The sequence below is a fragment of the Scleropages formosus genome, chromosome 17, assembly GCF_900964775.1.
Source record: "Scleropages formosus chromosome 17, fSclFor1.1, whole genome shotgun sequence".
Classification (NCBI taxonomy): domain Eukaryota; kingdom Metazoa; phylum Chordata; class Actinopteri; order Osteoglossiformes; family Osteoglossidae; genus Scleropages; species Scleropages formosus.
This window is the reverse complement of record NC_041822.1, coordinates 7,984,610-7,997,701: the sequence shown is the minus strand read 5'-3', so window position 1 is coordinate 7,997,701 and position 13,092 is coordinate 7,984,610. Positions and strand designations below refer to the sequence as shown.

The following is a 13,092-nucleotide window of genomic DNA, read 5'->3' as shown; positions in this document are numbered from 1 at the left end:
AAAAAAACCTCTGGGGGTTCAATGCCAGTGCCTCATGGGCATTTTAGATTAAACAAGAAATAATAAAAATAGCACAGAAAATGTTATTCACAATCGATACCCTGGGAAATGTTTGTGTCTTTGAAAATGTGTTATTCGACTCTTGGCGACACGAGACGCCACTGTACTTCGAATAAGTCTGTCCTGTGGCAGACCATTGTGTCATACTTGTGTTGCTAAGAGGTGTTTCCCCAAAACAAAGGAACTGGATCTCAGCAACCCCACAACATTCCGTAACCTGGCCAAGCCGATGGGAGCCCAGTCAGACGAAAGACTGATCCAGTACACAAAGCGCTTCAAAGACTGGGAGGATCCCAATGGTACGTGTCCCAGGTGCCGGGTTCTCGATGCATCCCGGCGTCGTCAGTGTCGACACTGAACTGGCTGTGTACGGCTGTGTGTTCCAGGGGAAACTCCTGCGTACCACTACGGCACGCACTATTCCTCAGCCATGATCGTGGCCTCCTATCTGGTGAGAATGGAGCCCTTCACCCAGATCTTCTTGAGGCTGCAGGTGAGCCCTGGCCTACAGGCTTCTCACAGTTCATTACCCTCAGACTCATTTGTCACAATGGATTCATGAAATGGTTCTAAAGATGGAAAGGCTTTTGACCAGTGAGTTAGTTATATTTTGAGTAGCATTAATTTGCCACTGCTAAGCTTTTAACGGTCGTGAACCAGTGGACCTTCAGATTCCCCCACAAAAGAGGAGAAGCAGCACTTTGTATATCTTGACACCCGAAAAGAAACATGGTATGGATTGCTGTGTTTAACTTTCTTCAATGCCACGCAGGGAGGCCACTTTGATCTGGCAGACAGGATGTTCCACAGTGTCAAAGAGGCTTGGTTATCTGCCTCCAAGCACAATATGGCTGATGTGAAGGAGCTCATCCCAGAATTCTTCTACCTCCCAGAGTTCCTGCTGAACTCCAACAACTTTGACCTGGGTGAAAAAAATTGTCCTGCTGTCTCTCCATTTTTGTCCTTGTTTTGTCCATTGATTGTCCTTATCATAATCTATCATCATATATCAACCTGGCTTTTTTTTTATCACAACAGGCAGTAAACAGAATGGTACCAAGCTCGGTGATGTTCTCTTACCTCCATGGGCAAAAGGTGATCCAAGGGAATTTATTAGAGTTCATCGAGAGGTAAGGGGTTTATTTTTTGTATTGTGCTATGATTCTCATCTGACGTGTCGCATCTACCGACCACGATAGCCGCCTTTAGAAAATACTTTCCAGTGAATGGCAAATTGTAATCATTTTTTGTACTATTAGGCTTTTACAGAATGAGTTAGAACTGAAACCATTGTCATGGTGACCATGACCAGCTGGGGACAGTGTCTGGCCACATGATACCCTGGGTTTCAAATTGCTGCTGCTCTACAGGCCCTGGAGTGTGACTATGTCAGCGCACACCTCCACGAGTGGATAGACCTCATATTTGGCTACAAGCAGCAGGGCCCACCAGCAGTGGAGGCGGTCAACGTCTTCCACCCTCTGTTCTATGAGGGCCAGGTGGACATCTACAACATTAATGACCCGCTCAAGGAGACTGCTACCATTGGCTTCATCAACAACTTCGGGCAGATCCCTAAGCAGGTGCAGCATTTCGAAGGACAAGCTTCAGAAATTGATATATTTTGTTTTTAAATTTTTTGAATGTAATATAGCTTCATAACTTTAAACCACAACAAGTTCTTTAATGATCGGTCAGACACAAAGCCTGCACTGCAGTGTGTGTTAAAAGGTTGAGGGTCAAGTTACAGAACATCAATAAAAGCTTTGTGTGAAAATTCCTGAATAAGCTAGTGTCTTGGCTTGGTGCAGAAATCAATTCTGAATCAATGCATAAATAGTTTTCTGTGTTCAGCCCCTTCTTAAACATTTAATATCCTGCAGGCTTATTAAAATGTATTCGTTGCAGATCTGGGCCACAAGTGAATTTGGGAAAATATTTCTTGCAGACTAGCTTAGCGGACTGTAGTAGTGTGTTTGCCTTCTGATAGGAAGGAGCAATGTGTGTTTCAGCTGTTTAAGAAGCCTCACCCTGCAAAGCGTGTGCGTGGCAGACCCAATGGAGACAGCGTGGGTGCGCCAACGTCCCTCGCATCCGCAGCCGACAGGATCTTCTTCCACCACCTGGACAGCCTGCGTCCTTCATCAGTGCCTGTCAAAGGCAGGAAATCGTAAAGCGCTGGAAACACCTACAGTGTCCTGTCATACCTGTTTATCACTTACATTTAGCATATTACACATAGTATTGTCATCAGTTACTCTGTAGTGGAATGTAATGAAGTTAAATAGGTAAGAGCTCTTAATTTAGCCTGGTAAACACCTCCACAGATCTGCCTCCTGTTGGTAAAGCTTTATTCCAAGCCGTTGCTTGTTGGCGTTGCAGAGCTGAAAGAACCGGTTGGCCAGATTGTGTGCACAGATAAGGGAGTCCTGGCAGTGGAGCAGAACAAGGTCCTGATACCACCCACCTGGAGCAGGACCTTCGCCTGGGGCTACGCAGACCTCAGCTGCAGACTGGCCAACTATGACTCCGACAAGGTCAGAGACTTGCATTGCTGCCTCCCTCCAGCTCGAGAGTTCTGTTCGCCGAACTGTGCATCCGCCCTTGCGTCAAGCCACTTGCTGCAAATGTCACCCTAATTTGTTATTTAAAAGCAGCATTTAAATAAAGCCTTATGTAAAACCATGTTCTTGTGTATTTAAATATCACTGAGTCTTGATTTTTGTTTCGTAGAAACAGTGTAGGCAGAGAGTGATGTGGCGATTCTCTGTACGTTTTTGGATGCGTTGATTACTTATGACAAAGTTAGTAGGATTCTGCTGCCCATCTAGGTATGTTTCAGTAATTCCTAAGCCATTAGCAACAGTTTTAGTTGTGGCCCTGCAGGAAATACACAGTGACTCCCTGACTCACGCATATTTCCCAACGCGTAAGCTCACATTTTTGAATTTCGGATCATCAGGTGTAATATGTTTATTCACTTTTACTGTAGCGATGTAATGAAATTAATTATGTATAATGACAAGTGGTTTTTGCACACTCTGCTTGGTTTCGGATTCATTCAGGGCAGTGTTTTTACCTGTGTCATTGACATGCAAAATGTGTTTGATCATTTTTTTCTCGTCTAGGCAGTCGTCGTGTATGAAAGCTTGTCCGAATGGGGCCAGATCCTGTGCGCCGTCAGCCCCAGCCCAAAACTGGTCATCACAGCAGGAACAAGTACGGTGGTTTGTGTGTGGGAAATGGGCACCTCCAAAGAACGGGCCAGGACCCTCGCTCTGAAACAGGTACCCCTGTTTAATGCTATACCTGCCATATAGCAATGTCAGTGGCAACGCCATATCATAATTTGTGTTGCGGCTGGCATGCAAAAATTACCAAAGTTGCAACAGTTTGTTGCTCGGTAATCGTGATCCGAAACATGAGTGCGAGGAGAGTTCTGACCACTTGCGTTGGCAGGCTCTGCTTGGTCACACGGACACCGTGACATGTCTCACCGCTTCCTCGGCCTACCACACCATTGTGAGCGGCTCGCGGGACCGTACCTGCATCGTGTGGGACCTCAACAAGCTGTGTTTTGTCACCCAGCTGAGGGGCCACCGGGCCCCCGTGTCCGCCCTCTGCATCAACGAGCTCACGGTATGTGTGCGGTCTCACTCGTGCAAAAACAAATACTAGTTATGTCCTGCTCTCCTGGTTTTGAGTGCCAACTCCAATTCCTACTTAAACTATTGCTGTCATCAAAAAAGATGCCTTTTTATTGTAATGTTATCCTCTGTAGGCTATTTTATTGTACTCGCTGTGACATTAGAGACCTGAAACTATAGTAACCAACAACCACATGGGTTTTCCATGTTTACATTTATTAATTCAGCTAAGGCTTTTGTTCAAAGCAACTTACAGTGTAAAGTTACCTACAGTGATTTACTCATTTGTACAGCTGGATATTTTCACTGGGACAATTCAGGGTAGGTACCTTGCTTAAGGGTGCTATACCTGAAGGTGGGATTTGAACTTGTGACCTTTGGATCTGAAGGCACCAGCTCTGACCACCAGGCTACTAGCTGTCTGTGTGTAATTAGTTAAACATAAAGTGATGTAATTTACAAGTAAACCAGTGAGGTCTCTGGAGGTCAGTAGTAGCACTAGTACCACTACTTGAGACAGTAAATATCTGTGGTCCTGATGCTGGGGTGGGTTGTGGGTGTTGCCAGGGAGATATTGTGTCTTGCGCAGGAACGCACATCCATGTGTGGAGTATTAACGGCAGCCCCGTTGTCAGCATCAACACCTTCACTGGTCGTAGTCAGCAGATCCTGTGCTGCTGCGTGTCTGAGATGAATGAGTGGGACACGCGTAACGTCATCGTCACCGGCCACTCAGACGGCGTAGTACGGGTAACGGTTTGGCTCACTTTTGTTTTTTTGTGGCTGTGACCCCCTCCAAAATTCCATGACTGTTTGATTTTTTTAAATTTTAAGAATTTCTTGTCACGTCTGTTTCTTCTTAGTTCTGGAGGATGGAGTTCCTACAGGTCCCTGAGACCCCAGGCATGGATTTCACAGACCCCACAGATGCAGCAGACTGCTGTGGTGAAGATAAATTAGGTTAGTCTTTCCAGACTCTTCTTCACTTGCATCTTTACATTCGGTGGAACATAGCAGATAAAGAAATCCTTTTAAACAGTCTAGCCATGTCACAATTATGTTTAGACTCTCTGTGACTAAGCAGTTCAATGTGACTTCTTTTCATCATGATTTGGTCAGCTAAGGAAGTCTCAGGAATTTGAAAGGAAGACCTTGTTGGCATAATGCATCCATCTGATATGCTGCATGGATTTTCTCGTGCTTGTTTTTTGCTTGCTCTTTAAAAGTCCATAGTTTTCAGCCCTTGAACATGACCAGATTATTTTACGAGTGGCCTGGGACACATTTTGGCTCTGCTGCGTTAATTCGGGCTATTCTGACCGGGTGGATGTGTCGTGGTCTGTATGTGTGGCACCGTGTGTGTCGACAGAAGGTCGAGAGGGAGATGATGTCGACAGCAGTGAATCGGAGGAAGAGGACGAGTCTGTCAGGCAGGAGTCCACGCGCTTTCCAGCCAGCACCCAGGACGGAAATATAATACACAAGAATGAAGGTGGCGGCGGACATCCCAATGGGTCCTGGCTGACTGACAGTAATTCAGAAAGCTCATCAGACTGCATGAATGTGGACGAGAAGGATGGGTCTGTGGAAAACTCCCAGCAGCCAGATCTTTATAGCAGAGGGATTCAAACACTGCTTGCTGGCAACACAGAGTCAAGGCCTTACTACAAACTCAGGCCCGGTACGGCCACGTTACACACCGCACAGACAGCCGTCAAACGCAGCCTTCCAGAGTCACTTAATTCAAACATAATTGGAGACCTCATTAGAGAATATCATTATCATGAGTCATTTTCAGAACTAAGTGACCCCTGGCATGTGTATTATTTTTTTCAAGTGAAATAGAATAATTAGCATATACGTAATTAAATATGTTTGACATTATTGGACTTGTGCTGATTTCTCATTATTACTGAGTGAATAATATTTTGAGCCTCTGCAGCGCTAACATAGTTCTTGTGGCTCACTCATTTCTGTGTGTGAGGCAGGCTACAGATGGGAGCGTCAGTTGGTGTTCCGGAGCAAACTCACCATGCACACAGCATTCGACCGCAAGGACAACGCCAACCCTGCCGAAATCACCGCACTCGCCATGTCGAAGTAAGTAGACCAGGACAGGTGCAGCTGTCTTCTGCTACTTTGCAGGTGACCTTTTAAGGCCTTTAGATAGTAACAGCTGGTGTTTCTGATTCAGTTCTCTTCGCCTTATTTGATTCAGTTTGCTCATGTGACAAAGCTGTGCATCTTCCACTGGTCCGAAGCTGTTTGAGATGTGACTCTTTTCAACTTATTCGTGAAAATCTGTTTCCCAGAGACCACAGTAAGATCTTGGTCGGTGACAGCTGTGGTCGGGTCTACAGCTGGACAGTGAGCGATTTGGCCGGCCGCTCTGTTGGTGACCACTGGCTGAAGGATGATGGGCAGGAAATCTGCTTCGGTTGCTCTGCACGCTCCTCCCCCACGGAGAGACGGCTCCGCTGCAGCAACTGCGGACAGCTGTTCTGTCAGAAGTAAGGCATTGGCTCCATGCATCCCTCCAGATGCCAGACTTCTCCAGATATTCTTCATGTGAAGGATGATAGGTTCTCTGTCATTTGCAGCTCAACGGAATCAACTGTTTTGAAACTTTGCAAGCGATGTCGCACTGGAGAGCTGTTCTCTGTGTTATGGCTTGTTCCAAGATCTAAAGTGAAATTAAATCCTTTCCCTGTCCTGCTGCGTGCCACTCGGGTGTTGCGGTCTTCGTTCTTATGTAGAGTACAGATCAAAAGTCCGAGTGCACTTCCTAGATTCCGTGAGACATTGAGTGAAAAGTTTTGAGCAGGGAACTGACTAATATATATTTCTCAGTTCATCTGCAGCAATTCCCAGAGATGTAGGGCACTTGTAGGTTCCTCCGCCTTCACTCTTCATTCCGTCTGGCTCACATGTATTCAGATTTTTCACTCGGACATTGTGTGTGACATACAGCTCTATAGTTAGTTCTCTAGAACTCTTTTTCGTCTTCAACTCCAAAAATGTAAAGACAGCCGTCTTAACTATTCCGGTTAGACAGCTGTCTCTAGCTCTAATTCTAGTTAGCCGTCTAACTAGTAATGTCCTTGTTTTTTTTTTTTTTAGATGCTGTCATTTTCACTCAGAGATCAAGCATCTGAAGATTTCCTCTCCAGTTCGCATTTGCCAGAACTGTTACGTCAGCTTTCTACACGAGAATGGCTCTGAGGAAGGCTACAAAAGCTAGCCTCCCCTCCGCTGGAGGCCTGTTTGCTTGGAGATGAAGAGGAAATGCAGAGTTCAACAGCATGGAAAACAAGCCTCCGCCGGAAGCCTAGCCAGCCTCCCATTAAGTTTTCTGTATTGAAAATGAGCAAACCAGCAAACCAGGATGATTAAAAATGGAACTGTTAAAATAGCACAAATATTTATTATGTACTGGTGTCAAATTAACTGACATGTTTAGTAATGCAATAATTTATTTATTTTAGTTTTTGTTTTTGTCCTTTTGCTGAAAATGTCCATAACATTGAAATCTGTATGTAGAATGTAAACAGTTTATGGTCTGTAGAGGGAGGCTTCCAGTCAACAAAAGAAAATGATCTATACAAGGCAGCAGGTGAGGCAGTGGTTAGATCTGCCACCTTCTAATCTGAAGGTCCCTGGTTTGTATCTCCCTCCTACTGTCGTACCCTTGATCAAGTTTTTACCACAGGATTACTCTGGAAAGAATAACCTGATGATTAAATGGTGAAAATAATTATAAAGCTAATTTCTAATAGTGTAAACTATCTTGGACAGAAGTGTCAGCTAAAAGTTTAATGGTAATTTATGGCTCTTTTGAAAACTTCTTATGTAGAACTTATCTTTTGTAACGACTGCAGTGCATGAAAGTTTTTATTTTGAATGCTTGCCTATTTCAGATCAGTTTATATCCTGTTCGCATGTGTGATCAGTGAATATGTGTGGTATGAATACCTGCTGAAAGACATATCACGTTAACTATTGTTTACCAAAATGAAGCTTGTTCAATGCACAATGGGAATGTAATTCCACAATTTGGAGGCAAACACTGCGTTACTTGCGTAAGAGGAAAGGAGCAATTTTTCATCGGTGGCAATGACTATGATAGTTCAGAGACACTTCAGGTTTACAGAACAGTTGTGTATTGTGAAAACAGCATTATCATGACCTTTTCCTGTTTAAAGGCTCAGAAAGGGACTCTTCATTTTTCTTTTGCTTAGTCAGATTCTTTGCTATACTGCATAATGTCAGATGTTTATTTTATCTAAAGGTTTGGTGTGTTACGCACTTACGTCTAATTTTGAAGCTTTTTAAAAAGTAATGGATTGTTACTTCTCCCGAGAGTTTGTGCCACTATGAAATATCACTTCAAGAACATACTGGGAAAATATGTTAAGTTGCAAAAAATGATATGAGTACGAGCATACTGTATATTTGCACTTTTCATATTGCTTTGCGCAAAGAAATTGAGCATTTCTGAACTTGAAAGAATCTGGTTTCCAAGTTAAAATCTTACCATCTTTAATTTATCAAAACAATAGCTGTCATTGCTCACAGACCGTTGTACTGCGTCACATTTTTACATCATATACCTTCGTACCACGGTCTGTGGTCAGTGTCTGAAACCACTCGCTAAATTTGAAAAGTTTTGTCCAAAATGTAAGAAGCTACAATGGTTTAAAATGCGGTTTAAATGTTTTTATGATTGTAAATTCAGCAAGTTTTATTACTTGTTATGTACCTATTAACACTGCTGACTTTCTGTGTCAGTTTATTTTATGTTTTACTTTAATATTGTTTTCGGTGTGTTTTAAGGCATTAATGAAACACCTTCAAGTCCTACATTAACTGTAAGGTGATAGCAGCCATAATGAAATTGTATTGAAATAGTTCCCAGCACTTGGCAGAATTTTGCACTATATCCTTAAGTTGTCTTCAAATTTCTGACCTTGTGTTGACTGAAAAACAACATTTTGTATTGTGTAATGTGTGATAATGGAATGTTTATTTAATATTTATGCTCAACACAACTATAAAGAATAGCAGACTTACTCAGCAGAAATGTTTCTCTTTGTTAAGTGCAATAGTTCTGGTATTTAGTCCTTTTGTTCAAATTAAACCTCATGCTGTTTACTACCGGTAAGCGCTTGCTTTGAAATTATTGACTAGCTGTTGAAGTTGAACATTAGTGTGAATTTTCATGTTTACATTTATTTATTTAGCGGACTCTTTTGTCCAAAGCGACTTCCAATGAACTCTATGTAGTGTTATGAGCCCACACACCTTATTCACCACGGTGACTTACACTGCTAGATACACTACTTACACTGGGTCGGTCATCCATACATCAGTGGAACACACTCTCTTGTCACTCACACGCTATAGGGGAACCCAAACAGCATGTTTTTGAACTGTGGGAGGAAACCGGAGCACCCGGAGGAAACCCATGCAGACATGGGGAGAACATGCAAACTTCACACAGGCTGAGTGGGGATCAGACCCATGTTCCCTCGCACCACCCAGGCGCTGTGAGACAGGATGGATTTACAAAGGTTCTGCAGGTTACTTTGCATCTTGTTTAAGTACAGTTTTGTACAATGAAAGGGCAGCATGTGGACTCAGGAGGTTAGCAACACAGTGACTCAACATTCTTAAGTTTAAATCTTGCCCTGGTACAGAACCAATGAAAAGTCTGAGTAAAAAGTTTGTTGGAAACTAGTTTTTTCCCCACAATTTTTCCACGAACATGTCTGAGTTGGAAATGAGCTGACATGTCTTCTCAGCTCTTCTGTGACACTTCCCAGAGATGCAGGACACTTATGAGTTGTTTTGCTTTCACTCTTCTGTCCAGTTCGTCCAATATAGGTATTACTTCAAGTGTACTCAAATTTTTGACCGGTAGCGAATTTATTTCTTGTGGCACATTTTGCTTGTGCTTTCCTTTGAGATTTTGCATACATTAGTTTCCTCCCACCCTACAAAGATACCGAGTTCTGGTGAAATGGCAGCTCTTGAAGGTTCTTCCATCATTCTTCTACGCTACTGCCTTCAGTGATTTTTGGTCATTAATTTTTCTAAAACTGAGATCACAGCATAAAGATTTTTATAAATTCTGTAGTTAAGCACATGTCAGCTTCCCAGTAAATATATATCTGAGTCTTACATACAAAATATCTTTAGGTTCTTCTAGTTTTCCCCCATGAAACCTGCCGAGGAGGACAGAGAAGCAGCGGGCAAGCTGGGAAGTTTGCTAACTGTAATAGACTATTAAAAGATGTAGGCATGTAAAAGTATGTAGCCACTGCTACAAGCCTTAAAATGTTGCCAAATAATATATTATTGATTAAATGTATAGCTCAGTAGAAACAAGATGCCACTCAGTAGGGGGAGCCTTAAGCTAACATGTAAAAACTTTTATTATAGTTTCAACTTGACCTGCGTGATAATGGAGGGGTTTGACCGGTGCCTCACCGTGAGGTGGGTCTGGGGATCAAGCCCTGCTTGGGGTGTGTGGTGGCTCCATGCCCCCCGCAACATCCAGCGGAAGGACCTGGCAACCCACATCCGTTCCCCCCTTGACTCACAATGTAAACCACGCGAGTGATCGCTATGGGTCAGGCCTGACTCGGCACCTTGCATGCATGCTAACGTCAAATACTGGTACTCCTGTAACTACATACACGCAGTATGTCTTACTGTTTTTTCTTTCCAGCGTACTGTAAACAAGGAATTGACAGTAATAAGACAGCCTCTTCCGAAGCAGGCAGTTTTGTTGTGAAAGACACGAGTTTCTCACAAGACCAGTGTGGCAACCAGAGATAATCTGATAAATGTCCACAGGCACATAGCTTTTTTATGGATTTCTTGTGAGCAGACTATCTTCATAATATATTTCCAGTCTGGGTATTCGCATAACTGGGTTAAAGCTAAATTTATCCTTTTTTAACATTTATCTGTATTGTAATGAATAATTGGGTTTGTCTGTTTCTACCAGGTGGGGAACGTGGTGCCGCAGCAGGTTTGGCTGGATCCTGCTCTCTGGTGGGACTGGGGTTTGAGTCCTGCTTGGGGTAGCTTGTGATGGACTGGCGTCCCGCCCTGGGTGTCCCCTCCCTGTGTTGCTGGGTTAGGCTCCGGTTTGCTGTGACCCCATTTGGGACAAGCGGTCTCAGACAGACTTCGTGTTTCTACTGGATGTCTGTGCACATTCTCACCCAGCCAACATTCCTTGCATCCACACGGAAAGTTGTGACTTATCCACTGTTATAATTTGTACGTGAATTTTTTTGTAAATTAATATTTTCTTATTGCAATATGACTTAATGCAAATCTTTTGCACTGGTCACTCAATGATGATAAAAATATGTATTTGGCAAGTATATAAAAACAGCTGTCTTGATATAAACCCACATACTGTTTATCTGCTAAAACTTACTGTGTAGCTGTGATCACATGTGTTCTTTATCACATTGCCAATTGTTTGCAGTAGCTTGTGGAACTTGTAAGCAAACTTCTTCGGCTGTTTTTCCAAAGCCTGCAGGATGCCTTTTATGAGGTGATGTCAACAGGATGCTGAGTTACACCTGCGCCACAGTAACTGGGCCTGAACATGACCTCTGTGTCTTACAGCAGTGAGATCAGGTCAGCGGGGAGGTGAGCTGAGAGAGCTTCTTCTTCTTCTTCGGTCCTTAGCTGGCGATTTGGGGGGCAGGTTGCCCTCTCAACCAATACGCTGCTGTAGGTGCCGCTGGATTCCGTATGTCATTCACGATACGCTTCCACTTCTGGCGATCGGTGGTGATAATTCTAGCCTCGTTGATGGTCAGTCGCTGGTTCTTCAGGTCTTCTTCAACATGTTTAAGCCATGTTTTCTTTGGCGCTGCTCGTTGAACCCTCCAGTGGACGGGTCGCTCTCGCCAGAGGAGCTTGCGTAGCAGCCGATTGGTGTTCATTCTGCACACATGGCCAAACCATCGCAGTCTGCGTGTTTGGATTTGCTCTTCGATTGAGGGTTGATTGTCGCACTTTTTCCGAATTATCTCGTTACAATGGCGATCACGAAGAGAGACACCCAGGATCTGTCTCAGGCATCGCATTTGGAAGACTTCGAGCTTGTTGATGTCTGATTTGAGCAGAGTCCATGTTTCCGATCCGTATAGGACGATTGGCAGGATCAGTGTTCGGAAGAGGCGAATTTTGGTCTTGGTGGAGATGTTAACCTTCTTCCATAGGCACCATTTGAGCGAGGCGAACGCTGCTGTTGCCTGGCCAATCCTGCTGTGGACTTTGGTGCTGGATGCCACTTTCTTCTCCTGCACCAGCAATCCCAGGTATTTGAATTCTTGGACCTGCTCGATTTGGATTCCATCGAGGTGGACGTTGGCTTGTGATCCATCGGTGGTCATAACTTTGGTCTTGTCTGCATTGATTCTTAGACCGTAGGATTGGGCGATGCAGGCGATTTGGCACAGAATGTCGGTGGCCTCTGCATCTGTGTCGGCGAATATGGCACTGTCGTCCGCGAACATCAAGTCGGTCAGGAAGTTGTTTACGTCATATTGAACTCCGCATCTGCCCTCGAATGCCTTCCTCATAATGGCATCAGTCACAATATTGAAAAGCAGGGGAGAAGCAACATCTCCCTTGCGGACTCCAGTCTGAATAGGAAAGTCCTCGGATAGTTCGAGCTGAGAGAGCACTGGGGCAAACAATAACTGCCTGCTTTTTCTCTTGCAGAAGAGGGATAATGAGAAAAGCTTAGGTTCATGAAATTAAACATCCTCTGAGGATGCTTATATTTTAAGGTGAAAAGCAACCAGAGATGCTACTATGGAAAGTGTGGTTTTGTTGGACATCCAGGTAGGTGCAAAAATCAGAATTGTCACTGACGCGTGTAGCTTCCTTATAAATAACCCTGGCCAGACCAATTTGTCGTTACCCCTGCAACTCATTCAGCCGATTCTGCTTCAAGGATGCTAAAGAAAGGAAATTATATATTTGAGATGGGGGGGGGGTACAGGGGTGCAGTGGTGTGGTGGTGCAGTGGGTTGGACCGGGTCCTGCTCTCTGGTGGGTCTGGGGTTCGAATCCTGCTTGGAGTGCCTTGTGATGGACTGGCGTCCCATCCTGGGTGTATCCCCTCCCCCTCTAGCCTTATGCCCTGAGTTGCCGGGTTAGGCTCTGCTTCCCCGTGACCCCGTATGGGACAAGCGGTTCAGAAAGTCTGTGTGTGTATTTGGGGAGGAACTTCACTCATGGACATGAATGGTTCTGCAGTTCTTTACAGAAGGGAGCTGTGTCCGAAACCAGTAAGCCATGGTGGGAGCCTTTTTCCAGTGCTGGAATATCTGTTCAAACTGGTCGGTCC

The 13,092-nt window shown here is 44.2% G+C and overlaps 1 protein-coding gene across 6 annotated transcripts in view; it reads left to right on the top strand.

Annotated features, from left to right (window-relative positions):
• wdfy3 (WD repeat and FYVE domain containing 3) overlaps window positions 1-8,859 on the top strand; it is a 54,924-nt gene extending 46,065 nt beyond the window's left edge. For all 6 annotated transcript variants that reach the window (XM_029259342.1, XM_029259341.1, XM_029259343.1 and 3 more), the window contains 15 exons: window positions 242-359; window positions 447-553; window positions 833-986; window positions 1,099-1,190; window positions 1,431-1,643; window positions 2,073-2,220; window positions 2,443-2,597; window positions 3,189-3,347; window positions 3,520-3,699; window positions 4,275-4,457; window positions 4,571-4,667; window positions 5,077-5,388; window positions 5,696-5,807; window positions 6,020-6,217; window positions 6,828-8,859. In XM_029259342.1, coding sequence (XP_029115175.1) covers window positions 242-359; window positions 447-553; window positions 833-986; window positions 1,099-1,190; window positions 1,431-1,643; window positions 2,073-2,220; window positions 2,443-2,597; window positions 3,189-3,347; window positions 3,520-3,699; window positions 4,275-4,457; window positions 4,571-4,667; window positions 5,077-5,388; window positions 5,696-5,807; window positions 6,020-6,217; window positions 6,828-6,948 — 2,349 coding nt within the window. In that variant the 3' untranslated portion in view covers window positions 6,949-8,859. The remainder of the gene's footprint in view (window positions 1-241; window positions 360-446; window positions 554-832; window positions 987-1,098; window positions 1,191-1,430; window positions 1,644-2,072; window positions 2,221-2,442; window positions 2,598-3,188; window positions 3,348-3,519; window positions 3,700-4,274; window positions 4,458-4,570; window positions 4,668-5,076; window positions 5,389-5,695; window positions 5,808-6,019; window positions 6,218-6,827) is intronic.
• The last annotated feature ends 4,233 nt before the right edge of the window (window positions 8,860-13,092 follow it).